This window comes from Heterodontus francisci, chromosome 26, assembly GCF_036365525.1.
Source record: "Heterodontus francisci isolate sHetFra1 chromosome 26, sHetFra1.hap1, whole genome shotgun sequence".
Classification (NCBI taxonomy): domain Eukaryota; kingdom Metazoa; phylum Chordata; class Chondrichthyes; order Heterodontiformes; family Heterodontidae; genus Heterodontus; species Heterodontus francisci.
In genome coordinates, this window is record NC_090396.1 from 53,916,510 (window position 1) to 53,942,937 (window position 26,428).

The following is a 26,428-nucleotide window of genomic DNA, read 5'->3' on the forward strand; positions in this document are numbered from 1 at the left end:
ATCTGTGCTGAGGACTGTGTTGCTGATGGTTGTTGTTCGTTTTCTTTGAAGCTGTGCTGCGGACTATGTTGCTGATGGTTCTTGTTGGTTTTTTGAAGCTGTGCTGAGGACTGTGTTGCTGATGGTTGTTGGTTTTGTTGAAGCTGTGCTGAGGACTTTGTTGCTGATGGTTGTTGGATTGTTTGAAGCTGTGCTGTGGAGTTTGTTGCTGATGGTTGTTGGATTGTTTGAAGCTGTGCTGAGAACTGTGTTGCTGATGGTTGTTGGTTTTTTGAAGCTGTGCTGAGGACTGTGCTGCTGACAGTTGTCGGTTTGTTTGAAGCTGTGCTGAGGACTCTGTTGCTGATGGTTGTTGGATTGTTTGAAGCTGTGCTGAGAACTGTGTTGCTGATTGTTGTCGGTTTTGTTTGAGCTGTGCTGAGGACTTCGTTGCTGATGGTTGTTGGTTTGTTTGAGCTGTGCAGAGGACTGTGTTGCTGATTGTTGTTGGTTCTGTTTGAAGCTGTGCTTAGGACTGTGCCGCTGATGGTTGTTGTTGGTTTGTTTGAAGCTATGCTGAGGACTGTGTTGCTGATTGTTGTTGGTTCTGTTTGAAGCTGTGCTGAGGACTGTGTTGCTGATGGTTGTTGTTGCTTCTGTTTGATGATGTCATGAAGACTGTGTTGCTGATTGTTATTGGTTTTGTTTGAAGTTGGGCTGAGGACTGTGTCACTGATTGTTGGTCGTTCTGTTTGAAGCTATGCTGAGGACTATGTTGCTGATGGTTGTTGGTTTTGTTTGAATCTGTGCTCAGGACTGTGTCACTGATTGTTGGTCGTTCTGTTTGAAGCTATGCTGAGGACTGTGTTGCTGATGGTTGTTGGTTTTGTTTGAAGCTATGCTGAGGACTGTGTTGCTGATTGTTGTTGGTTTTGTTTGAAGCTATGCTGAGGACTGTGTTGCTGATGGTTGTTGGTTTTGTTTGAAGCTATGCTGAGGACTGTGTTGCTGATTGTTGTTGGCTTTGTTTGATGCTGTGCTGAGGACTGTGTTGCTGATGGTTCTTGTTGGCTTGTTTGAAGCTGTGCTGAGGACTGTGTTGCTGATGGTTGTTGGTTTTGTTTGATGCTGTGCTGAGGACTGTGTTGCTGATGGTTGTTGTTGCTTCTGTTTGAAGATGTCCTGACGACTGTGTTCCTGATTGTTATTGGTTTGGTTTGAAGTTGTGCTGAGGACTGTGTTGCTGATGGTTGTTGGTTTAATTTGAAGCTGTGCTGAGGACTGTGTTGCTGATGGTTGTTGTTGGTTTTGTTTGAAGCTATGCTGAGGACTGTGTTGCGGATTGTTGTTGGTTTCGTTTGAAGCTGTGCTGAGGACTGTGTTGCTGAATGTTTTTGGTTTTGTTTGAAGATTTGCTGAGGACTGTGTTGCTAATGGTTCTTGTTGGTTTTGTTTGAAGCTAAGCTGAGGACAGTGCTGCTGATGGCTGTTGTTGGTTTGTTTGAAGCTGTGCTGAGGACTGTGTTGCTGATGGTTGTTGGTTTTGTTTGAAGCTATGCTGAGGACTGTGTTGCTGATTGTTGTTGGTTTTGTTTGAAGCTGTGCTGAGGACTGTGCTGCTGATGGTTGTTGTTGGTTTGTTTGAAGCTGTGCTGAGGACTGTGTTGCTGATCGTTGTTGTTGGGTTTGTTTGAAGCTGTGCTGCGGACTATTTTGCTAATGGTTCTTGTTGGGTTTGTTTGAAGCTGTGCTGAGGACTGTGTTGCTGATGGTTGTTGGTTTTGTTTGAAGCTATGCTGAGGACAGTGCTGCTGATGGTTGTTGTTGGTTTGTTTGACGCTGTGCTGAGGACTGTGTTGCTGATTGTTGTTGGTTTTGTTTGAAGCTCTGCTGCGGACAGTGCTGCTGATGGTTGTTGTTGGTTTGTTTGAAGCTGTGTTGAGGACTGTGTTGCTGATGGTTGTTGGTTTTGTTTGAAGCTATGCTGAGGACTGTGTTGCTGATGGTTGTTGTTGCTTCTGTTTGAAGATGTCCTGAGGACTGTGTTGCTGATGGTGATTTGTTTTGTTTGAAGCTCTGCTGAGGACTCTGTTGCTGATGGTTCTTGTTGGATTGTTTGAAGCTGTGCTGCGGACTATGTTGCTAATGGTTCTTGTTGGATTGTTTGAAGCTGTGCTGAGGACTGTGTTGCTGATGGTTGTTGGTTTTGTTTGAAGCTGTGCTGCGGACGATGTTGCTAATGGTGTTTGTTGGATTGTTTGAAGCTGTGCTGAGGACTGTGTTGCTGATGGTTGTTGGTTTTGTTTGAAGCTGTGCTGCGGACTATGTTGTTAATGGTTCTTGTTGGATTGTTTGAAGCTGTGCTGAGGACTGTGTTGCTGATGGTTATTTGTTTTGTTTGAAGCTCTGCTGAGGACTCTGTTGCTGATGGTTGTTGATTTTGTTTGAAGCTGTGCTGCGGACTATGTTGCTAATGGTTCTTGTTGGATTGTTTGAAGCTGTGCTGAGGACTGTGTTGCTGATGGTTGTTGGTTTTGTTTGAAGCAATGCTGAGGACTGTGTTGCTGATTGTTGTTGGTTTTGTTTGAAGCTGTGCTGCGGACTATGTTGCTAATGGTTGTTGTTGGTTTGTTTGAAGCTGTGCTGAGGTCTGTGCTGCTGATGGTTGTTGTTGGATTGTTTGAAGCTGTGCTGAGGACTGTGTTGCTGATGGTTGTTGGTTTTGTTTGAAGCTATGCTGAGGACTGTGTTGCTGATTGTAGTTGGTTTTGTTTGTATCTGTGCTGAGGACTGTGCTGCTGATGGTTGTTGTTGGTTTCATTTGAAGCTGTGCTGAGGACTGTGTTGCTTACCGTTGTTGTTGGTTTTGTTTGAAGCTGTGCTGAGGACTGTGTTCCTGATTGTTGTTGATTTTGTTTGAAGCTATGCTGAGGACTGTGTTGCTGATGGTTGTTGTTGGTTTGTTTGAAGCTGTGCTGAGGACTTAGTTGCTTATGCTTGTTGGATTGTGTAAAGCTGCGCTGAGGACTGTGTTGCTGATTGTTGTTGGTTCTGTTTGAAGCTGTGCTGAGGACTGTGTTGCTGATGGTTGTTGTTGGTTTTGTTTGAAGCTGTGCTGAGGACTGTGTTGCTGATGGTTGTTGTTGCTTCTGTTTGAAGATGTCCTGAAGACTGTGTTGCTGATTGTTATTGGTTTTGTTTGAAGTTGTGCTGAGGACTGTGTTGCTGATGGTTGTTGGTTTTGTTTGAATCTGTGCTGAGGACTGTGTCACTGATTGTTGGTCGTTCTGTTTGAAGCAATGCTAAGGACTGTGTTGCTGATTGTTGTTGGTTATGTTTGAAGCTGTGCTGAGGACTATGTTGCTAATGGTTCTTGTTGGTATGTTGGAAGCTTTGCTGAGGACTGTGTTGCTGATGGTTGTTGGTTTTGTTTGAAGCTATGCTGAGGACTGTGCCGCTGATGGTTGTTGTTGGTTTGTTTGAAACTGTGCTGAGGACTGTGTTGCTGATGGTTGTTGGTTTTGTTTGTATCTATGCTGAGGACTGTGTTGCTGATTGTTGTTGGTTTTGTTTGAAGCTGTGCTGCGGACTATGTTGCTAACGTTTGTTGTTGGTTTGTTTGAAGCTGTGCTGAGGACTGTGTTGCTGATGGTTGTTGTTGCTTCTGTTTGAAGATGTCCTGAAGACTGTGTTGCTGATTGTTATTGGTTTTGTTTGAAGTTGTGCTGAGGACTGTGTTGCTGATGGTTGTTGGTTTTGTTTGAATCTGTGCTGAGGACTGTGTCACTGATTGTTGGTCGTTCTGTTTGAAGCTATGCTGCGGACTATGTTGCGAATGGTTCTTGTTGGTTTGTTTGAAGCTTTGCTGAGGACTGTGTTGCTGATGGTTGTTGGTTTTGTTTGAAGCTATGCTGAGGACTGTGTTGCTGATGGTTGTTGGTTTGGTTTGAAGCTATGCTGAGGACTGTGTTGCTGATGGTTGTTGGTTTTGTTTGAAGCTATGCTGAGGACTGTGTTGCTGATTGTTGTTGGTTTTGTTTGAAGCTATGCTGAGGACTGTGCCGCTGATGGTTGTGGTTGGTTTGTTTGAAGCTGTGCTGAGGACTGTGTTGCTGATGGTTGTTGGTTTTGTTTGAAGCTGTGCTGAGGACTGTGTTGCTGATTGTTGTTGGTTTTGTTTGAAGCTGTGCTGAGGACTGTGTTGCTGATGGTTGTTGGTTTTGTTTCAAGCTGTGCTGAGAACTGTGTTGCTGATGGTTGTTGTTGGTTTTGTTTGAAGCTGTGCTGAGGACTGTGTTGCTGATTGTTGCTGGTTTTGTTTGAAGCTATGCTGAGGACTGTGCCGCTGATGGTTGTTGTTGGTTTGTTTGAAACTGTGCTGAGGACTGTGTTGCTGATGGTTGTTGGTTTTGTTTGTATCTATGCTGAGGACTGTGTTGCTGATTGTTGTTGGTTTTGTTTGAAGCTGTGCTGCGGACTATGTTGCTAACGGTTGTTGTTGGTTTGTTTGAAGCTGTGCTGAGGACTGTGTTGCTGATGGTTGTTGTTGCTTCTGTTTGAAGATGTCCTGAAGACTGTGTTGCTGATTGTTATTGGTTTTGTTTGAAGTTGTGCTGAGGACTGTGTTGCTGATGGTTGTTGGTTTTGTTTGAATCTGTGCTGAGGACTGTGTCACTGATTGTTGGTCGTTCTGTTTGAAGCTATGCTGCGGACTATGTTGCGAATGGTTCTTGTTGGTTTGTTTGAAGCTTTGCTGAGGACTGTGTTGCTGATGGTTGTTGGTTTTGTTTGAAGCTATGCTGAGGACTGTGTTGCTGATGGTTGTTGGTTTGGTTTGAAGCTATGCTGAGGACTGTGTTGCTGATGGTTGTTGGTTTTGTTTGAAGCTATGCTGAGGACTGTGTTGCTGATTGTTGTTGGTTTTGTTTGAAGCTATGCTGAGGACTGTGCCGCTGATGGTTGTGGTTGGTTTGTTTGAAGCTGTGCTGAGGACTGTGTTGCTGATGGTTGTTGGTTTTGTTTGAAGCTGTGCTGAGGACTGTGTTGCTGATTGTTGTTGGTTTTGTTTGAAGCTGTGCTGAGGACTGTGTTGCTGATGGTTGTTGGTTTTGTTTCAAGCTGTGCTGAGAACTGTGTTGCTGATGGTTGTTGTTGGTTTTGTTTGAAGCTGTGCTGAGGACTGTGTTGCTGATTGTTGCTGGTTTTGTTTGAAGCTATGCTGAAGATTCTGTTGGGTTTGTTTGAAGCTGTGCTGAGGACTGTGTTGCTGATGGTTGTTTGTTTTGTTTGAAGCTGTGCTGAGGACTGTGTTGCTAATGGCTGTTGGGTTTGTTTGAAGCTGTGCTGAGGACTGTGTTGCTGATTGTTGCTGGTTTTGTTTGAAGCTGTGCTGAGGATTGTGTTGGGTTTGTTTGAAGTTGTGCTGAGGACTGCATCGCTGATGGTTGTTGCTGGTTTATTTGAAGTTGTACTGAGGACTGTGTTGCTGATTGTTGTTGGTTTGATTGAAGCTGGACTGAGGACTGTGTTGCTGATGGTTGTTGGTTTGTTTGACGTTGTGCTGAAGACTGTGTAGCTGATGGTTGTTGTTGGTTTGTTTGAAGCTGTACTGAGGACTGTGTTGCTAATGTTTGTTGGTTTGATTGAAGCTGGACTGAGGACTGTGTAGCTGATGGTTGTTGTTGGTTTTGTTTGAAGTTGTACTGAGGACTGCGTTCCTAATGGTTGTTGGTTTTGTTTGAAGCTGTACTGAGGCCTGTGTTGCTAATGGTTGTTGGTTTGATTGAAGCTGTACTTAGGACTGTGTTGCTGATGGTTGTCTCTTTTGTTTGAAACTGTTTTGAGGACTGCGTTCCTAATGGTTGTTGGTTTTGTTTGAAGTTGTGCTGAGGTTTGTGTTGCTGATTGTGGCTGGTTTTGTTTGAAGCTGTGCTGAGGATTGTGTTGGGTTTGTTTGAAGCTGTGCTGAGGACTGTGTTGCTGATGGGCGTTGTTGGTTTGTTTGAAGCTGTGCTGACGACTGTGTTGCTGATTGTTGTTGGTTTTGTTTGAATCTGTGCTGAGGACTGTGTTGCTGATTGTTGTTGGTTTTGTTTGAAGCTGTGCTGAGGACTGTGTTGCTGATTGTGATTGGTTTTGTTTGAAGCTGTTCTGAGGACTGTGTTGCTGATGGTTGTTGTTGGTTTTGTTTGAAGCTGTGCTGAGGACTGTGTTGCTGATGGTTGTTCATGGTTTTGTTTGAAGCTATGCTGAGGACTGTGCTGCTGATGGTTGTTGGTTTGTTTGAAGCTGTGCGGAGGACTCTGTTGCTGATGGTTGTTGTTGGTTTCGTTTGAAGCTGTGCTGAGGACTGTGCTGCTGATTGTTGTTTGTTTTGTTTGAAGCTGTGCTGAGGACTGTGTTGCTGATGGTTGTTGGTTTTGTTTCAAACTGTGCTGAGGACTGTGTTGCTGATGGTTGTTGTTGGTTTCGTTTGAAGCTGTGCTGAGGACTGTGTTGCTGATGGTTGTTGGTTTGTTTGAAGCTGTGCTGCGGACTTTGTTGCTGATAGTTGTTGGATTGTTTGAAGCTGTGCTGAGGACTGTGCTGCTGATTGTTGTTTGTTTTGTTTGAAGCTGTGCTGAGGACTGTGTTGCTGATGGTTGTTGGTTTTCTTTCAAGCTGTGCTGAGGACTGTGTTGCTGATGGTTGTTGTCGGTTTTGTTTGAAGCTGTGCTGAGGACTGTGTTGCTGATGGTTGTTGTTGCTTCTGTTTGAAGATGCACTGCCACTTCTCTTCCAGGAATGCCTACCTTGAAGAAGTTCTGCTCTTCTCTCCGACGGGATTTTCGTTTGTCTCTTTTACCTTGTTCACCTTCATTGTTTTTGCATTCCTTTTGACATTTTTTACAATCTTTTTTTGCATTTATTTCATTTCATCTTAGTTTGTTCAGTTTGCTTACCCACTGTTTTTTTCAGGTTGTTTTTCTTCAGGTTTGCACTTGCTGATGTTCAATATTCAGTATATTCACACCTAATCTGTACTAATGCTTTGTCTTTCAACACACCATTAACATATTGTTTGCCTTTGCTCGGTGACCTTTTGGTCAGCTATGTGGCCTGGTCCAATCTGCACCTTCTCCTTTGTTATCTCTTGCCCAACCCGCACCTCACTTGTTTATAATCTGTGACTTTTCTAATATTTGTCAGTTCCGAAGAAGGGTCACAACCCGAAACGTTAACTCTGCTTCTCTTTCCACAGATGCTGCCAGACCTGCTGAGTGAATCCAGCATTTCTTGTTTTTGTTCCTGAGGACTGTGTTGCTGATTGTTGTTGGTTTTGTTTGAAGTTGTGCTGAGGACTGTGTTCCTGATGGTTGTTGGTTCTGTTTGAAGCTGTGCTGAGGACTGTGTTGCTGATCGTTGTTGTTGGTTTTGTTTCAAGCTGTGCTGAGGACGGTGTTGCTGATTGTTGTTGGTTTTGTTTGAAGCTGTGCTGAGGACTGTGTTGCTGATGGTTGTTGGTTTTGTTTCAAGCTGTGCTGAGGACTGTGTTGCTGATGGTTGTTGTTGGTTTTGTTTGAAGCTGTGCTGAGGACTGTGTTGCTGATTGTTATTGGTTTTGTTTGAAGTTGTGCTGCGGACTGTGTCACTGATTGTTGTTGCTTCTGTTTGAATATGTCCTGAGGACTGTGTTGCTGATTGTTGTTGGTTTTGTTTGAAGTTGTGCTGCGGACTGTGTCACTGATTGTTGTTGGTTCTGTTTGAAGCTGTGCTGAGGACTGTGTTGCTGATTGTAATTGGTTTTGTTAGAAGCTGTGCTGAGGACTGTGTTGCTGCTTGTTGTTGGTTTTGTTTGAAGCTGTGCTGAGGACTGCGTTGCTGATTGTTGTTGGTTTTGTTTCAAGCTGTGCTGAGGACTGTGTTGCTGATTGTGATTGGTTTTGTTTGAAGCTATGCTGAGGACTGTGTTGCTGATGGTTGTTGGTTTTGTTTGAAGCTTTGCTGAGGACTGAGTTGCTGATTGTTGTTGGTTTTGTTTGAAGCTATGCTGAGGACTGTGTTGCTGATTGTTGTTGGTTTAGTTTGAAGCTGTGCTGAGGACTGTGTTGCTGATGCTTGTTGGTTTTGTTTGAAGCTTTGCTGAGGACTGTGTTGCTGATTGTTGTTGGTTTTGTTTGAAGCTATGCTGAGGACTGTGTTGCTGATGATTGTTGTTGGTTTGTTTGAAGCTGTGCTGAGGACTGTGTTGCTGATGGTTATTGGTTTTGTTTGAAGCTATGCTGAGGACTGTGTTGCTGATGGTTGTTGGTTTTGTTTGAAGCTATGCTGAGGACTGTGTTGCTGATTGTTGTTGGTTTTGTTTGAAGCTATGCTGAGGACTGTGTTGCTGATGGTTGTTGTTGGTTTTGTTTGAAGCTGTGCTGAGGACTGTGTTGCTGATGGTTGTTGGTTTTGTTTGAAGCTATGCTGAGGACTGTGTTGCTGATGGTTGTTGTTGGTTTGTTTGAACCTGTGCTGAGGACTATGTTGCTGATGGTTGTTGGTTTGGTTTGAAGCTGTGTTGAGGACTGTGTTGCTGATCGTTGTTGTTGGTTTTGTTTGAACCTGTGCTGAGGACTGTGCTGCTGATGGTTGTTGATTTTGTTTGAAGCTATGCTGAGGACTGTGTTGCTGACGCTTGTTGATTTTGTTTGAAGCTATGCTGAGGACTGAGTTGCTGATTGTTGTTGGTTTTGTTTGAAGCTGTGCTGAGGACTGAGTTGCTGATTGTTGTTCGTTTTGTTTGAAGCTATGCTGAGGACTGTGTTGCTGATTGTTGTTGGTTTTGTTTGAAGATGTGCTGAGGACTGTGTTGCTGATTGTGATTGGTTTTGTTTGAAGTTGTGCTGAGGACTGTGTTGCTTATGGTTGTTGGTTTTGTTTGAATCTGTGCTGAGGACTGTGTCACTGATTGTTGTTTGTTCTGTTTGAAGCTTTGCTGAGGACTGTGTTGCTGATGGTTGTTGTTGCTTCTGTTTGAAGATGTGCTGAGGACTGTGTTGCTGATTGTTATTGGTTTTGTTTGAAGTTGTGCTGAGGACTGTGTTGCTGATGGTTGTTGGTTTTGTTTGAAGCTGTGCTGACGACTGTGTTGCTGATGGTTGTTGGTTTTGTTTGAAGCTGTGCTGTGGACTGTGTTGCTGATGGTTGTTGGTTTTGTTTGAAGCTGTGCTGAGGACTGTGTTGCTGATGGTTGTTGGTTTTGTTTCAAGCTGTGCTGAGGACTGTGTCACTGATTGTTGTTCGTTCTGTTTGAAGCTTTGCTGAGGACTGTGTTGCTGATGGTTGTTGGTTTTGTTCCAAGCTGTGCTGAGGACTGTGTCACTGATTGTTGTTCGTTCTGTTTGAAGCTGTGCTGAGGACTGTGTTGCTGATGGTTGTTGGTTTTGTTTGAAGCTGTGCTGAGGACTGTGTTGCTGATGGTTGTTGGTTTTGTTTCAAGCTGTGCTGAGGACTATGTTGCTGATTGTTGTTGATTTTGTTTGAAGCTCTGCTGAGGACTGTGTTGCTGATGGTTGTTGTTGGTTTTATTTGAAGCTGTGCTGAGGACTGTGTTGCTTATTGTTGTTGGTTTTGTTTGAAGCTGTGCTGAGGACTGTGTTGCTGATGGTTGTTGTTGGTTTTATTTGAAGCTGTGCTGAGGACTGTGTTGCTGATTGTTGTTGTTGGTTTGTTTGAACTTGTGCTGAGGACTGTGTTGCTGATGGTTGTTGGTTTTGTTTGAAGCTTTGCTGAGGACTGTGTTGCTGATTGTTGTTGGTTTTGTTTGAAGCGATGCTGAGGACTGTGTTGCTGATGGTTGTTTTTGGTTTGTTTGAAGCTGTGCTGAGGACTGTGTTGCTGATGGTTGTTGGTTTTGTTTGAAGCTATGCTGAGGACTGTGTTGCTGTTGTTTGTTGGTTTTGTTTGAAGCTATGCTGAGGACTGTGTTGCTGATTGTTGTTGGTTTTGTTTGAAGCTGTGCTGAGGACTGTGTTGCTGAGGTTGTTGTTGGTTTTGTTTGAAGCTATGCTGAGGACTGTGTTGCTGATTGTTGTTGGTTTTGTTTGAAGCTGTGCTGTGGACTGTGTTGCTGATGGTTGTTGGTTTTGTTTGAAGCTGTGCTGAGGACTGTGTTGCTGATGGTTGTTATTGGTTTGTTTGAACTTTTGCTGAGGACTGTGTTGCTGATGGTTGTTGGTTTGTTTGAACTTGTGCTGAGGACTGTGTTGCTGATGGTTGTTGGTTTTGTTTGAAGATTTGCTGAGGACTGTGTTGCTGATTGTTGTTGGTTTTGTTTGAAGCTATGCTGAGGACTGTGTTGCTGATGATTGTTGTTGGTTTGTTTTAACTTGTGCTGAGGACTGTGTTGCTGATGGTTGTTGGTTTTGTTTGAAGCTATGCTGAGGACTGTGCTGCTAATGGTTGTTTTTGGTTTGTTTGAACCTGTGCTGAGGACTGTGTTGCTGATGGTTGTTGGTTTTGTTTGAAGCTATGCTGAGGACTGTGCTGCTGATGGTTGTTGTTGGTTTGTTTGAACTTTTGCTGAGGACTGTGTTGCTGATGGTTGTTGGTTTGTTTGAACTTGTGCTGAGGACTGTGTTGCTGATGGTTGTTGGTTTTGTTTGAAGCTTTGCTGAGGACAGTGTTGCTGATTGTTGTTGGTTTTGTTTGAAGCTATGCTGAGGACTGTGTTGCTGATGGTTGTTGTTGGTTTGTTTGAAGCTGTGCTGAGGACTGTGTTGCTGATGGTTGTTGGTTTTGTTTGAAGCTATGCTGAGGACTGTGTTGCTGATGGTTATTGATTTTGTTTGAAGCTATGCTGAGGACTGTGTTGCTGATGGTTGTTGTTGGTTTTGTTTGAAGCTGTGCTGAGGACTGTGTTGCTGATGGTTGTTGGTTTTGTTTGAAGCTATGCTGAGGACTGTGTTGCTGATGGTTGTTGTTGGTTTGTTTGAACCTGTGCTGAGGACTGTGTTGCTGATGGTTGTTGGTTTTGTTTGAAGCTATGCTGAGGACTGTGTTGCTGATGGTTGTTGGTTTTGTTGGAAGCAATGCTGAGGACTGTGTTGCTGATGGTTGTTGTTGGTTTTGTTTGAAGCTGTGCTGAGGACTGTGTTGCTGATGGTTGTTGGTTTTGTTTGAAGCTATGCTGAGGACTGTGTTGCTGATGGTTGTTGTTGGTTTGTTTGAAGCTGTGCTGAGGACTGTGTTGCTGATGGTTATTGGTTTTGTTTGAAGCGATGCTGAGGACTGTGTTGCTGATGGTTGTTGGTTTTGTTTGAAGCTATGCTGAGGACTGTGTTGCTGATGGTTATTGGTTTTGTTTGAAGCTATGCTGAGGACTGTGTTGCTGATGGTTGTTGTTGGTTTGTTTGAAGCTGTGCTGAGGACTGTGTTGCTGATGGTTATTGGTTTTGTTTGAAGCTATGCTGAGGACTGTGTTGCTGATGGTTGTTGGGTTTTGTTTGAAGCTATGCTGAGGACTGAGTTGCTGATTGTTGTTGGTTTTGTTTGAAGTTGTGCTGCGAACTATGTTGCTAATGTTTCTTGTTGGTTTGTTTGAAGCTGTGCTGAGGACTGTGTTGCTGTTGGTTGTTGGTTTTGTTTGATGTTGTGCTGCGAACTCTGTTGCTAATGGTTGTTGTTGGTTTGTTTGAAGCTGTGCTGAGGACTGTGTTGCTGAGGTTGTTGTTGGTTTTGTTTGAAGCTATGCTGAGGACTGTGTTGCTGATTGTTGTTGCTTTTGTTTGAAGCTGTGCTGTGGACTGTGTTGCTGATGGTTGTTGGTTTTGTTTGAAGCTGTGCTGAGGACTGTGTTGCTGATGGTTGTTATTGGTTTGTTTGAACTTTTGCTGAGGACTGTGTTGCTGATGGTTGTTGGTTTGTTTGAACTTGTGCTGAGGACTGTGTTGCTGATGGTTGTTGGTTTTGTTTGAAGCTTTGCTGAGGACTGTGTTGCTGATTGTTGTTGGTTTTGTTTGAAGCTATGCTGAGGACTGTGTTGCTGATGATTGTTGTTGTTTTGTTTTAACTTGTGCTGAGGACTGTGTTGCTGATGGTTGTTGGTTTTGTTTGAAGCTATGCTGAGGACTGTGCTGCAAATGGTTGTTTTTGGTTTGTTTGAACCTGTGCTGAGGACGGTGTTGCTGATGGTTGTTGGTTTTGTTTGAAGCTATGCTGAGGACTGTGCTGCTGATGGTTGTTGTTGGTTTGTTTGAACTTTTGCTGAGGACTGTGTTGCTGATGGTTGTTGTTGGTTTGTTTGAAGCTGTGCTGAGGACTGTGTTGCTGATGGTTGTTGGTTTGTTTGAACTTGTGCTGAGGACTGTGTTGCTGATGGTTGTTGGTTTTGTTTGAAGCTTTGCTGAGGACTGTGTTGCTGATGGTTGTTGTTGGTTTGTTTGAAGCTGTGCTGAGGACTGTGTTGCTGATTGTTGTTGGTTTTGTTTGAAGATGTGCTGAGGACTGTGTTGCTGATTGTGATTGGTTTTGTTTGAAGTTGTGCTGAGGACTGTGTTGCTTATGGTTGTTGGTTTTGTTTGAATCTGTGCTGAGGACTGTGTCACTGATTGTTGTTCGTTCTGTTTGAAGCTTTGCTGAGGACTGTGTTGCTGATGGTTGTTGTTGCTTCTGTTTGAAGATGTGCTGAGGACTGTGTTGCTGATTGTTATTGGTTTTGTTTGAAGTTGTGCTGAGGACTGTGTTGCTGATGGTTGTTGGTTTTGTTTGAAGCTGTGCTGAGGACTGTGTTGCTGATGGTTGTTGGTTTTGTTTGAAGCTGTGCTGTGGACTGTGTTGCTGATGGTTGTTGGTTTTGTTTGAAGCTGTGCTGAGGACTGTGTTGCTGATGGTTGTTGGTTTTGTTTCAAGCTGTGCTGAGGACTGTGTCACTGATTGTTGTTCGTTCTGTTTGAAGCTTTGCTGAGGACTGTGTTGCTGATGGTTGTTGGTTTTGTTCCAAGCTGTGCTGAGGACTGTGTCACTGATTGTTGTTCGTTCTGTTTGAAGCTGTGCTGAGGACTGTGTTGCTGATGGTTGTTGGTTTTGTTTGAAGCTGTGCTGAGGACTGTGTTGCTCATGGTTGTTGGTTTTGTTTCAAGCTGTGCTGAGGACTATGTTGCTGATTGTTGTTGATTTTGTTTGAAGCTCTGCTGAGGACTGTGTTGCTGATGGTTGTTGTTGGTTTTATTTGAAGCTGTGCTGAGGACTGTGTTGCTGATGGTTGTTGTTGGTTTGTTTGAACTTTTGCTGAGGACTGTGTTGCTGATGGTTGTTGTTGGTTTGTTTGAAGCTGTGCTGAGGACTGTGTTGCTGATGGTTGTTGGTTTGTTTGAACTTGTGCTGAGGACTGTGTTGCTGATGGTTGTTGGTTTTGTTTGAAGCTTTGCTGAGGACTGTGTTGCTGATGGTTGTTGTTGGTTTGTTTGAAGCTGTGCTGAGGACTGTGTTGCTGATTGTTGTTGGTTTTGTTTGAAGATGTGCTGAGGACTGTGTTGCTGATTGTGATTGGTTTTGTTTGAAGTTGTGCTGAGGACTGTGTTGCTTATGGTTGTTGGTTTTGTTTGAATCTGTGCTGAGGACTGTGTCACTGATTGTTGTTCGTTCTGTTTGAAGCTTTGCTGAGGACTGTGTTGCTGATGGTTGTTGTTGCTTCTGTTTGAAGATGTGCTGAGGACTGTGTTGCTGATTGTTATTGGTTTTGTTTGAAGTTGTGCTGAGGACTGTGTTGCTGATGGTTGTTGGTTTTGTTTGAAGCTGTGCTGAGGACTGTGTTGCTGATGGTTGTTGGTTTTGTTTGAAGCTGTGCTGTGGACTGTGTTGCTGATGGTTGTTGGTTTTGTTTGAAGCTGTGCTGAGGACTGTGTTGCTGATGGTTGTTGGTTTTGTTTCAAGCTGTGCTGAGGACTGTGTCACTGATTGTTGTTCGTTCTGTTTGAAGCTTTGCTGAGGACTGTGTTGCTGATGGTTGTTGGTTTTGTTCCAAGCTGTGCTGAGGACTGTGTCACTGATTGTTGTTCGTTCTGTTTGAAGCTGTGCTGAGGACTGTGTTGCTGATGGTTGTTGGTTTTGTTTGAAGCTGTGCTGAGGACTGTGTTGCTGATGGTTGTTGGTTTTGATTCAAGCTGTGCTGAGGACTATGTTGCTGATTGTTGTTGATTTTGTTTGAAGCTCTGCTGAGGACTGTGTTGCTGATGGTTGTTGTTGGTTTTATTTGAAGCTGTGCTGAGGACTGTGTTGCTTATTGTTGTTGGTTTTGTTTGAAGCTGTGCTGAGGACTGTGTTGCTGATGGTTGTTGTTGGTTTTATTTGAAGCTGTGCTGAGGACTGTGTTGCTGATGGTTGTTGGTTTTGTTTGAAGCTTTGCTGAGGACTGTGTTGCTGATTGTTGTTGGTTTTGTTTGAAGCGATGCTGAGGACTGTGTTGCTGATGGTTGTTTTTGGTTTGTTTGAAGCTGTGCTGAGGACTGTGTTGCTGATGGTTGTTGGTTTTGTTTGAAGCTATGCTGAGGACTGTGTTGCTGTTGTTTATTGGTTTTGTTTGAAGCTATGCTGAGGAATGTGTTGCTGATTGTTGTTGGTTTTGTTTGAAGCTGTGCTGAGGACTGTGTTGCTGAGGTTGTTGTTGGTTTTGTTTGAAGCTATGCTGAGGACTGTGTTGCTGATTGTTGTTGGTTTTGTTTGAAGCTGTGCTGTGGACTGTGTTGCTGATGGTTGTTGGTTTTGTTTGAAGCTGTGCTGAGGACTGTGTTGCTGATGGTTGTTATTGGTTTGTTTGAACTTTTGCTGAGGACTGTGTTGCTGATGGTTGTTGGTTTGTTTGAACTTGTGCTGAGGACTGTGTTGCTGATGGTTGTTGGTTTTGTTTGAAGATTTGCTGAGGACTGTGTTGCTGATTGTTGTTGGTTTTGTTTGAAGCTATGCTGAGGACTGTGTTGCTGATGATTGTTGTTGGTTTGTTTTAACTTGTGCTGAGGACTGTGTTGCTGATGGTTGTTGGTTTTGTTTGAAGCTATGCTGAGGACTGTGCTGCTAATGGTTGTTTTTGGTTTGTTTGAACCTGTGCTGAGGACTGTGTTGCTGATGGTTGTTGGTTTTGTTTGAAGCTATGCTGAGGACTGTGCTGCTGATGGTTGTTGTTGGTTTGTTTGAACTTTTGCTGAGGACTGTGTTGCTGATGGTTGTTGGTTTGTTTGAACTTGTGCTGAGGACTGTGTTGCTGATGGTTGTTGGTTTTGTTTGAAGCTTTGCTGAGGACAGTGTTGCTGATTGTTGTTGGTTTTGTTTGAAGCTATGCTGAGGACTGTGTTGCTGATGGTTGTTGTTGGTTTGTTTGAAGCTGTGCTGAGGACTGTGTTGCTGATGGTTGTTGGTTTTGTTTGAAGCTATGCTGAGGACTGTGTTGCTGATGGTTATTGATTTTGTTTGAAGCTATGCTGAGGACTGTGTTGCTGATGGTTGTTGTTGGTTTTGTTTGAAGCTGTGCTGAGGACTGTGTTGCTGATGGTTGTTGGTTTTGTTTGAAGCTATGCTGAGGACTGTGTTGCTGATGGTTGTTGTTGGTTTGTTTGAACCTGTGCTGAGGACTGTGTTGCTGATGGTTGTTGGTTTTGTTTGAAGCTATGCTGAGGACTGTGTTGTTGATGGTTGTTGGGTTTTGTTTGAAGCTATGCTGAGGACTGAGTTGCTGATTGTTGTTGGTTTTGTTTGAAGTTGTGCTGCGAACTATGTTGCTAATGTTTCTTGTTGGTTTGTTTGAAGCTGTGCTGAGGACTGTGTTGCTGTTGGTTGTTGGTTTTGTTTGATGCTGTGCTGCGAACTCTGTTGTTAATGGTTCTTGTTGGTTTGTTTGAAGCTGTGCTGAGGACTGTGTTGCTGATGGTTGTTGGTTTTGTTTGAAGCTGTGCTGAGGACTGTGTTGCTCATGGTTGTTGGTTTTGTTTCAAGCTGTGCTGAGGACTATGTTGCTGATTGTTGTTGATTTTGTTTGAAGCTCTGCTGAGGACTGTGTTGCTGATGGTTGTTGTTGGTTTTATTTGAAGCTGTGCTGAGGACTGTGTTGCTGATGGTTGTTGTTGGTTTGTTTGAACTTTTGCTGAGGACTGTGTTGCTGATGGTTGTTGTTGGTTTGTTTGAAGCTGTGCTGAGGACTGTGTTGCTGATGGTTGTTGGTTTGTTTGAACTTGTGCTGAGGACTGTGTTGCTGATGGTTGTTGGTTTTGTTTGAAGCTTTGCTGAGGACTGTGTTGCTGATGGTTGTTGTTGGTTTGTTTGAAGCTGTGCTGAGGACTGTGTTGCTGATTGTTGTTGGTTTTGTTTGAAGATGTGCTGAGGACTGTGTTGCTGATTGTGATTGGTTTTGTTTGAAGTTGTGCTGAGGACTGTGTTGCTTATGGTTGTTGGTTTTGTTTGAATCTGTGCTGAGGACTGTGTCACTGATTGTTGTTCGTTCTGTTTGAAGCTTTGCTGAGGACTGTGTTGCTGATGGTTGTTGTTGCTTCTGTTTGAAGATGTGCTGAGGACTGTGTTGCTGATTGTTATTGGTTTTGTTTGAAGTTGTGCTGAGGACTGTGTTGCTGATGGTTGTTGGTTTTGTTTGAAGCTGTGCTGAGGACTGTGTTGCTGATGGTTGTTGGTTTTGTTTGAAGCTGTGCTGTGGACTGTGTTGCTGATGGTTGTTGGTTTTGTTTGAAGCTGTGCTGAGGACTGTGTTGCTGATGGTTGTTGGTTTTGTTTCAAGCTGTGCTGAGGACTGTGTCACTGATTGTTGTTCGTTCTGTTTGAAGCTTTGCTGAGGACTGTGTTGCTGATGGTTGTTGGTTTTGTTCCAAGCTGTGCTGAGGACTGTGTCACTGATTGTTGTTCGTTCTGTTTGAAGCTGTGCTGAGGACTGTGTTGCTGATGGTTGTTGGTTTTGTTTGAAGCTGTGCTGAGGACTGTGTTGCTGATGGTTGTTGGTTTTGTTTCAAGCTGTGCTGAGGACTATGTTGCTGATTGTTGTTGATTTTGTTTGAAGCTCTGCTGAGGACTGTGTTGCTGATGGTTGTTGTTGGTTTTATTTGAAGCTGTGCTGAGGACTGTGTTGCTTATTGTTGTTGGTTTTGTTTGAAGCTGTGCTGAGGACTGTGTTGCTGATGGTTGTTGTTGGTTTTATTTGAAGCTGTGCTGAGGACTGTGTTGCTGATTGTTGTTGTTGGTTTGTTTGAACTTGTGCTGAGGACTGTGTTGCTGATGGTTGTTGGTTTTGTTTGAAGCTTTGCTGAGGACTGTGTTGCTGATTGTTGTTGGTTTTGTTTGAAGCGATGCTGAGGACTGTGTTGCTGATGGTTGTTTTTGGTTTGTTTGAAGCTGTGCTGAGGACTGTGTTGCTGATGGTTGTTGGTTTTGTTTGAAGCTATGCTGAGGACTGTGTTGCTGTTGTTTATTGGTTTTGTTTGAAGCTATGCTGAGGACTGTGTTGCTGATTGTTGTTGGTTTTGTTTGAAGCTGTGCTGAGGACTGTGTTGCTGAGGTTGTTGTTGGTTTTGTTTGAAGCTATGCTGAGGACTGTGTTGCTGATTGTTGTTGGTTTTGTTTGAAGCTGTGCTGTGGACTGTGTTGCTGATGGTTGTTGGTTTTGTTTGAAGCTGTGCTGAGGACTGTGTTGCTGATGGTTGTTATTGGTTTGTTTGAACTTTTGCTGAGGACTGTGTTGCTGATGGTTGTTGGTTTGTTTGAACTTGTGCTGAGGACTGTGTTGCTGATGGTTGTTGGTTTTGTTTGAAGATTTGCTGAGGACTGTGTTGCTGATTGTTGTTGGTTTTGTTTGAAGCTATGCTGAGGACTGTGTTGCTGATGATTGTTGTTGGTTTGTTTTAACTTGTGCTGAGGACTGTGTTGCTGATGGTTGTTGGTTTTGTTTGAAGCTATGCTGAGGACTGTGCTGCTAATGGTTGTTTTTGGTTTGTTTGAACCTGTGCTGAGGACTGTGTTGCTGATGGTTGTTGGTTTTGTTTGAAGCTATGCTGAGGACTGTGCTGCTGATGGTTGTTGTTGGTTTGTTTGAACTTTTGCTGAGGACTGTGTTGCTGATGGTTGTTGGTTTGTTTGAACTTGTGCTGAGGACTGTGTTGCTGATGGTTGTTGGTTTTGTTTGAAGCTTTGCTGAGGACAGTGTTGCTGATTGTTGTTGGTTTTGTTTGAAGCTATGCTGAGGACTGTGTTGCTGATGGTTGTTGTTGGTTTGTTTGAAGCTGTGCTGAGGACTGTGTTGCTGATGGTTGTTGGTTTTGTTTGAAGCTATGCTGAGGACTGTGTTGCTGATGGTTATTGATTTTGTTTGAAGCTATGCTGAGGACTGTGTTGCTGATGGTTGTTGTTGGTTTTGTTTGAAGCTGTGCTGAGGACTGTGTTGCTGATGGTTGTTGGTTTTGTTTGAAGCTATGCTGAGGACTGTGTTGCTGATGGTTGTTGTTGGTTTGTTTGAACCTGTGCTGAGGACTGTGTTGCTGATGGTTGTTGGTTTTGTTTGAAGCTATGCTGAGGACTGTGTTGTTGATGGTTGTTGGGTTTTGTTTGAAGCTATGCTGAGGACTGAGTTGCTGATTGTTGTTGGTTTTGTTTGAAGTTGTGCTGCGAACTATGTTGCTAATGTTTCTTGTTGGTTTGTTTGAAGCTGTGCTGAGGACTGTGTTGCTGTTGGTTGTTGGTTTTGTTTGATGCTGTGCTGCGAACTCTGTTGTTAATGGTTCTTGTTGGTTTGTTTGAAGCTGTGCTGAGGACTGTGTTGCTGTTGGTTGTTGGTTTTGTTTGAAGCTATGCTGAGGACTGTGTTGCTGATTGTTGTTGGTTTTGTTTGAAGCTGTGCTGAGGACTGTGTTGCTGAGGTTGTTGTTGGTTTTGTTTGAAGCTATGCTGAGGACTGTGTTGCTGATTGTTGTTGCTTTTGTTTGAAGCTGTGCTGTGGACTGTGTTGCTGATGGTTGTTGGTTTTGTTTGAAGCTGTGCTGAGGACTGTGTTGCTGATGGTTGTTATTGGTTTGTTTGAACTTTTGCTGAGGACTGTGTTGCTGATGGTTGTTGGTTTGTTTGAACTTGTGCTGAGGACTGTGTTGCTGATGGTTGTTGGTTTTGTTTGAAGCTTTGCTGAGGACTGTGTTGCTGATTGTTGTTGGTTTTGTTTGAAGCTATGCTGAGGACTGTGTTGCTGATGATTGTTGTTGGTTTGTTTTAACTTGTGCTGAGGACTGTGTTGCTGATGGTTGTTGGTTTTGTTTGAAGCTATGCTGAGGACTGTGCTGCTAATGGTTGTTTTTGGTTTGTTTGAACCTGTGCTGAGGACTGTGTTGCTGATGGTTGTTGGTTTTGTTTGAAGCTATGCTGAGGACTGTGCTGCTGATGGTTGTTGTTGGTTTGTTTGAACTTTTGCTGAGGACTGTGTTGCTGATGGTTGTTGTTGGTTTGTTTGAAGCTGTGCTGAGGACTGTGTTGCTGATGGTTGTTAGTTTGTTTGAACTTGTGCTGAGGACTGTGTTGCTGATGGTTGTTGGTTTTGTTTGAAGCTTTGCTGAGGACTGTGTTGCTGATGGTTGTTGTTGGTTTGTTTGAAGCTGTGCTGAGGACTGTGTTGCTGATTGTTGTTGGTTTTGTTTGAAGCTGTGCTGAGGACTGTGTTGCTGATTGTGATTGGTTTTGTTTGAAGCTATGCTGAGGACTGAGTTGCTGATTGTTGTTGGTTTTGTTTGAAGTTGTGCTGCGAACTATGTTGCTAATAGTTCTTGTTGGTTTGTTTGAAGCTGTGCTGAGGACTGTGTTGCTGTTGGCTGTTGGTTTTGTTTGAAGCTGTGCTGCGAACTCTGTTGCTAATGGTTCTTGTTGGTTTGTTTGAAGCTGTGCTGAGGACTGTGTTGCTGTTGGTTGTTGGTTTTGTTTGAAGCTATGCTGAGGACTGTGTTGCTGATTGTTGTTGGTTTTGTTTGAAGCTGTGCTGAGGACTGTGTTGCTGAGGTTGTTGTTGGTTTTGTTTGAAGCTATGCTGAGGACAGTGTTGCTGATTGTTGTTGGTTTTGTTTGAAGCTGTGCTGTGGACTGTGTTGCTGATGGTTGTTGGTTTTGTTTGAAGCTGTGCTGAGGACTGTGTTGCTGATGGTTGTTATTGGTTTGTTTGAACTTTTGCTGAGGACTGTGTTGCTGATGGTTGTTGGTTTGTTTGAACTTGTGCTGAGGACTGTGTTGCTGATGGTTGTTGGTTTAGTTTGAAGCTTTGCTGAGGACTGTGTTGCTGATTGTTGTTGGTTTTGTTTGAAGCTATGCTGAGGACTGTGTTGCTGATGGTTGTTGTTGGTTTGTTTGAAGCTGTGCTGAGGACTGTGTTGCTGATGGTTGTTGGTTTTGTTTGAAGCTATGCTGAGGACTGTGCTGCTAATGGTTGTTTTTGGTTTGTTTGAACCTGTGCTGAGGACTGTGTTGCTGATGGTTGTTGGTTTTGTTTGAAGCTATGCTGAGGACTGTGCTGCTGATGGTTGTTGTTGGTTTGTTTGAACTTTTGCTGAGGACTGTGTTGCTGATGGTTGTTGTTGGTTTGTTTGAAGCTGTGCTGAGGACTGTGTTGCTGATGGTTGTTAGTTTGTTTGAACTTGTGCTGAGGACTGTGTTGCTGATGGTTGTTGGTTTTGTTTGAAGCTTTGCTGAGGACTGTGTTGCTGATGGTTGTTGTTGGTTTGTTTGAAGCTGTGCTGAGGACTGTGTTGCTGATTGTTGTTGGTTTTGTTTGAAGCTGTGCTGAGGACTGTGTTGCTGATTGTGATTGGTTTTGTTTGAAGCTATGCTGAGGACTGAGTTGCTGATTGTTGTTGGTTTTGTTTGAAGTTGTGCTGCGAACTATGTTGCTAATAGTTCTTGTTGGTTTGTTTGAAGCTGTGCTGAGGACTGTGTTGCTGTTGGCTGTTGGTTTTGTTTGAAGCTGTGCTGCGAACTCTGTTGCTAATGGTTCTTGTTGGTTTGTTTGAAGCTGTGCTGAGGACTGTGTTGCTGTTGGTTGTTGGTTTTGTTTGAAGCTATGCTGAGGACTGTGTTGCTGATTGTTGTTGGTTTTGTTTGAAGCTGTGCTGAGGACTGTGTTGCTGAGGTTGTTGTTGGTTTTGTTTGAAGCTATGCTGAGGACAGTGTTGCTGATTGTTGTTGGTTTTGTTTGAAGCTGTGCTGTGGACTGTGTTGCTGATGGTTGTTGGTTTTGTTTGAAGCTGTGCTGAGGACTGTGTTGCTGATGGTTGTTATTGGTTTGTTTGAACTTTTGCTGAGGACTGTGTTGCTGATGGTTGTTGGTTTGTTTGAACTTGTGCTGAGGACTGTGTTGCTGATGGTTGTTGGTTTAGTTTGAAGCTTTGCTGAGGACTGTGTTGCTGATTGTTGTTGGTTTTGTTTGAAGCTATGCTGAGGACTGTGTTGCTGATGGTTGTTGTTGGTTTGTTTGAAGCTGTGCTGAGGACTGTGTTGCTGATGGTTGTTGGTTTTGTTTGAAGCTATGCTGAGGACTGTGTTGCTGATGGTTATTGATTTTGTTTGAAGCTATGCTGAGGACTGTGTTGCTGATGGTTGTTGTTGGTTTTGTTTGAAGCTGTGCTGAGGACTGTGTTGCTGATGGTTGTTGGTTTTGTTTGAAGCTATGCTGAGGACTGTGTTGCTGATGGTTGTTGTTGGTTTGTTTGAACCTGTGCTGAGGACTGTGTTGCTGATGGTTGTTGGTTTTGTTTGAAGCTATGCTGAGGACTGTGTTGCTGATGGTTGTTGGTTTTGTTTGAAGCAATGCTGAGGACTGTGTTGCTGATGGTTGTTGTTGGTTTTGTTTGAAGCTGTGCTGAGGACTGTGTTGCTGATGGTTGTTGGTTTTGTTTGAAGCTATGCTGAGGACTGTGTTGCTGATGGTTGTTGTTGGTTTGCTTGAAGCTGTGCTGAGGACTGTGTTGCTGATGGTTATTGGTTTTGTTTGAAGCGATGCTGAGGACTGTGTTGCTGATGGTTGTTGGTTTTGTTTGAAGCTATGCTGAGGACTGTGTTGCTGATGGTTATTGGTTTTGTTTGAAGCTATGCTGAGGACTGTGTTGCTGATGGTTGTTGTTGGTTTGTTTGAAGCTGTGCTGAGGACTGTGTTGCTGTTGGTTATTGGTTTTGTTTGAAGCTATGCTGAGGACTGTGTTGCTGATGGTTGTTGGGTTTTGTTTGAAGCTATGCTGAGGACTGAGTTGCTGATTGTTGTTGGTTTTGTTTGAAGTTGTGCTGCGAACTATGTTGCTAATGTTTCTTGTTGGTTTGTTTGAAGCTGTGCTGAGGACTGTGTTGCTGTTGGTTGTTGGTTTTGTTTGAAGCTGTGCTGCGAACTCTGTTCCTAATGGTTCTTGTTGGTTTGTTTGAAGCTGTGCTGAGGACTGTGTTGCTGTTGGTTGTTGGTTTTGTTTGAAGCTATGCTGAGGACTGTGTTGCTGATTGTTGTTGGTTTTGTTTGAAGCTGTGCTGAGGACTGTGTTGCTGAGGTTGTTGTTGGTTTTGTTTGAAGCTATGCTGAGGACTGTGTTGCTGATTGTTGTTGGTTCTGTTTGAAGCTGTGCTTAGGACTGTGTTGCTGATGGTTGTTGTTGGTTTTGTTTGATGCTGTGCTGAGGACTGTGTTGCTGATGGTTGTTGTTGGTTTTGTTTGAAGCTGTGCTGAGGACTGTGTTGCTGATGGTTCTTGTTGGTTTTGTTTGAAGCTGTGCTGAGGACTGTGTTGCTGATGGTTGTTGTTGGTTTTGTTTGAAGCTGTGCTGAGGACTGTGTTGCTGATGGTTGATGGTTTTGTTTGAAGCTATGCTGAGGACTGTGTTGCTGATTGTTGTTGGTTTTGTTTGAAGCTGTGCTGCGGACTATGTTGCTAATGGTTCTTGTTGGTTTGTTTGAAGCTGTGCTGAGGACTGTGTTGCTGATGGTTGTTGGTTTTGTTTGAAGCAATGCTGAGGACTGTGTTGCTGATTGTTGTTGGTTTTGTTTGAAGCTGTGCTGCGGACTATGTTGCTAATGGTTGTTGTTGATTTGTTTGAAGCTGTGCTGAGGACTGTGTTGCTGATGGTTGTTGTTGCTTCTGTTTGAAGATGTCCTGAAGACTGTGTTGCTGATTGTTATTGGTTTTGTTTGAAGCTGTGCTGAGGATTGTGTTGCTGATGGTTGTTGGTTTTGTTTGAAGCTTTGCTGAGGACTGTGTTGCTGATTGTTGCTGGTTTTGTTTGAAGCTGTGCTGCGGACTATGTTGCTAATGGTTGTTGTTGGTTTGTTTGAAGCTTTGCTGAGGTCTGTGCTGCTGATGGTTGTTGTTGGATTGTTTGAAGCTGTGCTGAGGACTGTGTTGCTGATGGTTATTGGTTTTGTTTGAAGCTATGCTGAGGACTGTCTTGCTGATGGTTATTGGTTTTGTTTGAAGCTATGCTGAGGACTGTGTTGCTGATGGTTGTTGGTTTTGTTTGAAGCAATGCTGAGGACTGTGTTGCTGATGGTTGTTGTTGGTTTTGTTTGAAGCTGTGCTGAGGACTGTGTTGCTGATGGTTGTTGGTTTTGTTTGAAGCTATGCTGAGGACTGTGTTGCTGATGGTTGTTGTTGGTTTGCTTGAAGCTGTGCTGAGGACTGTGTTGCTGATGGTTATTGGTTTTGTTTGAAGCGATGCTGAGGACTGTGTTGCTGATGGTTGTTGGTTTTGTTTGAAGCTATGCTGAGGACTGTGTTGCTGATGGTTATTGGTTTTGTTTGAAGCTATGCTGAGGACTGTGTTGCTGATGGTTGTTGTTGGTTTGTTTGAAGCTGTGCTGAGGACTGTGTTGCTGTTGGTTATTGGTTTTGTTTGAAGCTATGCTGAGGACTGTGTTGCTGATGGTTGTTGGGTTTTGTTTGAAGCTATGCTGAGGACTGAGTTGCTGATTGTTGTTGGTTTTGTTTGAAGTTGTGCTGCGAACTATGTTGCTAATGTTTCTTGTTGGTTTGTTTGAAGCTGTGCTGAGGACTGTGTTGCTGTTGGTTGTTGGTTTTGTTTGAAGCTGTGCTGCGAACTCTGTTCCTAATGGTTCTTGTTGGTTTGTTTGAAGCTGTGCTGAGGACTGTGTTGCTGTTGGTTGTTGGTTTTGTTTGAAGCTATGCTGAGGACTGTGTTGCTGATTGTTGTTGGTTTTGTTTGAAGCTGTGCTGAGGACTGTGTTGCTGAGGTTGTTGTTGGTTTTGTTTGAAGCTATGCTGAGGACTGTGTTGCTGATTGTTGTTGGTTCTGTTTGAAGCTGTGCTTAGGACTGTGTTGCTGATGGTTGTTGTTGGTTTTGTTTGATGCTGTGCTGAGGACTGTGTTGCTGATGGTTGTTGTTGGTTTTGTTTGAAGCTGTGCTGAGGACTGTGTTGCTGATGGTTCTTGTTGGTTTTGTTTGAAGCTGTGCTGAGGACTGTGTTGCTGATGGTTGTTGTTGGTTTTGTTTGAAGCTGTGCTGAGGACTGTGTTGCTGATGGTTGATGGTTTTGTTTGAAGCTATGCTGAGGACTGTGTTGCTGATTGTTGTTGGTTTTGTTTGAAGCTGTGCTGCGGACTATGTTGCTAATGGTTCTTGTTGGTTTGTTTGAAGCTGTGCTGAGGACTGTGTTGCTGATGGTTGTTGGTTTTGTTTGAAGCAATGCTGAGGACTGTGTTGCTGATTGTTGTTGGTTTTGTTTGAAGCTGTGCTGCGGACTATGTTGCTAATGGTTGTTGTTGATTTGTTTGAAGCTGTGCTGAGGACTGTGTTGCTGATGGTTGTTGTTGCTTCTGTTTGAAGATGTCCTGAAGACTGTGTTGCTGATTGTTATTGGTTTTGTTTGAAGCTGTGCTGAGGATTGTGTTGCTGATGGTTGTTGGTTTTGTTTGAAGCTTTGCTGAGGACTGTGTTGCTGATTGTTGCTGGTTTTGTTTGAAGCTGTGCTGCGGACTATGTTGCTAATGGTTGTTGTTGGTTTGTTTGAAGCTTTGCTGAGGTCTGTGCTGCTTATGGTTGTTGTTGGATTGTTTGAAGCTGTGCTGAGGACTGTGTTGCTGATGGTTATTGGTTTTGTTTGAAGCTATGCTGAGGACTGTCTTGCTGATGGTTATTGGTTTTGTTTGAAGCTATGCTGAGGACTGTGTTGCTGATGGTTGTTGTTGGTTTGTTTGAAGCTGTGCTGAGGACTGTGTTGCTGATGGTTATTGGTTTTGTTTGAAGCTATGCTGTGGACTGTGTTGCTGATGGTTGTTGGGTTTTGTTTGAAGCTATGCTGAGGACTGAGTTGCTGATTGTTGTTGGTTTTGTTTGAAGTTGTGCTGCGAACTATGTTGCTAATGTTTCTTGTTGGTTTGTTTGAAGCTGTGCTGAGGACTGTGTTGCTGTTGGTTGTTGGTTTTGTTTGATGCTGTGCTGCGAACTCTGTTGCTAATGGTTCTTGTTGGTTTGTTTGAAGCTGTGCTGAGGACTGTGTTGCTGTTGGTTGTTGGTTTTGTTTGAAGCTATGCTGAGGACTGTGTTGCTGATTGTTGTTGGTTTTGTTTGAAGCTGTGCTGAGGACTGTGTTGCTGAGGTTGTTGTTGGTTTTGTTTGAAGCTATGCTGAGGACTGTGTTGCTGATTGTTGTTGCTTTTGTTTGAAGCTGTGCTGTGGACTGTGTTGCTGATGGTTGTTGGTTTTGTTTGAAGCTGTGCTGAGGACTGTGTTGCTGATGGTTGTTATTGGTTTGTTTGAACTTTTGCTGAGGACTGTGTTGCTGATGGTTGTTGGTTTGTTTGAACTTGTGCTGAGGACTGTGTTGCTGATGATTGTTGTTGGTTTGTTTTAACTTGTGCTGAGGACTGTGTTGCTGATGGTTGTTTGTTTTGTTTGAAGCTATGCTGAGGACTGTGCTGCTAATGGTTGTTTTTGGTTTGTTTGAACCTGTGCTGAGGACTGTGTTGCTGATGGTTGTTGGTTTTGTTTGAAGCTATGCTGAGGACTGTGCTGCTGATGGTTGTTGTTGGTTTGTTTGAACTTTTGCTGAGGACTGTGTTGCTGATGGTTGTTGTTGGTTTGTTTGAAGCTGTGCTGAGGACTGTGTTGCTGATGGTTGTTGGTTTGTTTGAACTTGTGCTGAGGACTGTGTTGCTGATGGTTGTTGGTTTTGTTTGAAGCTTTGCTGAGGACTGTGTTGCTGATGGTTGTTGTTGGTTTGTTTGAAGCTGTGCTGAGGACTGTGTTGCTGATTGTTGTTGGTTTTGTTTGAAGCTGTGCTGAGGACTGTGTTGCTGATTGTGATTGGTTTTGTTTGAAGCTATGCTGAGGACTGAGTTGCTGATTGTTGTTGGTTTTGTTTGAAGTTGTGCTGCGAACTATGTTGCTAATAGTTCTTGTTGCTTTGTTTGAAGCTGTGCTGAGGACTGTGTTGCTGTTGGCTGTTGGTTTTGTTTGAAGCTGTGCTGCGAACTCTGTT

At 43.5% G+C, this 26,428-nt stretch overlaps 1 protein-coding gene across 1 annotated transcript in view; it reads right to left on the reverse strand.

Annotated features, from left to right (window-relative positions):
• The window catches only part of LOC137384508 (mucin-2-like), a 94,751-nt gene that overhangs the window by 10,177 nt on the left and 58,146 nt on the right, over nucleotides 1-26,428 (reverse strand). The window contains exons 3-13 of the mRNA XM_068058648.1: nucleotides 24,788-25,028; nucleotides 22,998-23,239; nucleotides 18,448-18,774; nucleotides 15,555-15,881; nucleotides 5,027-5,734; nucleotides 4,470-4,691; nucleotides 3,582-3,803; nucleotides 2,923-3,204; nucleotides 1,980-2,301; nucleotides 943-1,506; nucleotides 247-737 (exon numbers count right to left, since the gene is read on the reverse strand). Of these exons, the coding sequence (XP_067914749.1) occupies nucleotides 247-737; nucleotides 943-1,506; nucleotides 1,980-2,301; nucleotides 2,923-3,204; nucleotides 3,582-3,803; nucleotides 4,470-4,691; nucleotides 5,027-5,734; nucleotides 15,555-15,881; nucleotides 18,448-18,774; nucleotides 22,998-23,239; nucleotides 24,788-25,028 (3,948 nt within the window). The remainder of the gene's footprint in view (nucleotides 1-246; nucleotides 738-942; nucleotides 1,507-1,979; nucleotides 2,302-2,922; nucleotides 3,205-3,581; nucleotides 3,804-4,469; nucleotides 4,692-5,026; nucleotides 5,735-15,554; nucleotides 15,882-18,447; nucleotides 18,775-22,997; nucleotides 23,240-24,787; nucleotides 25,029-26,428) is intronic.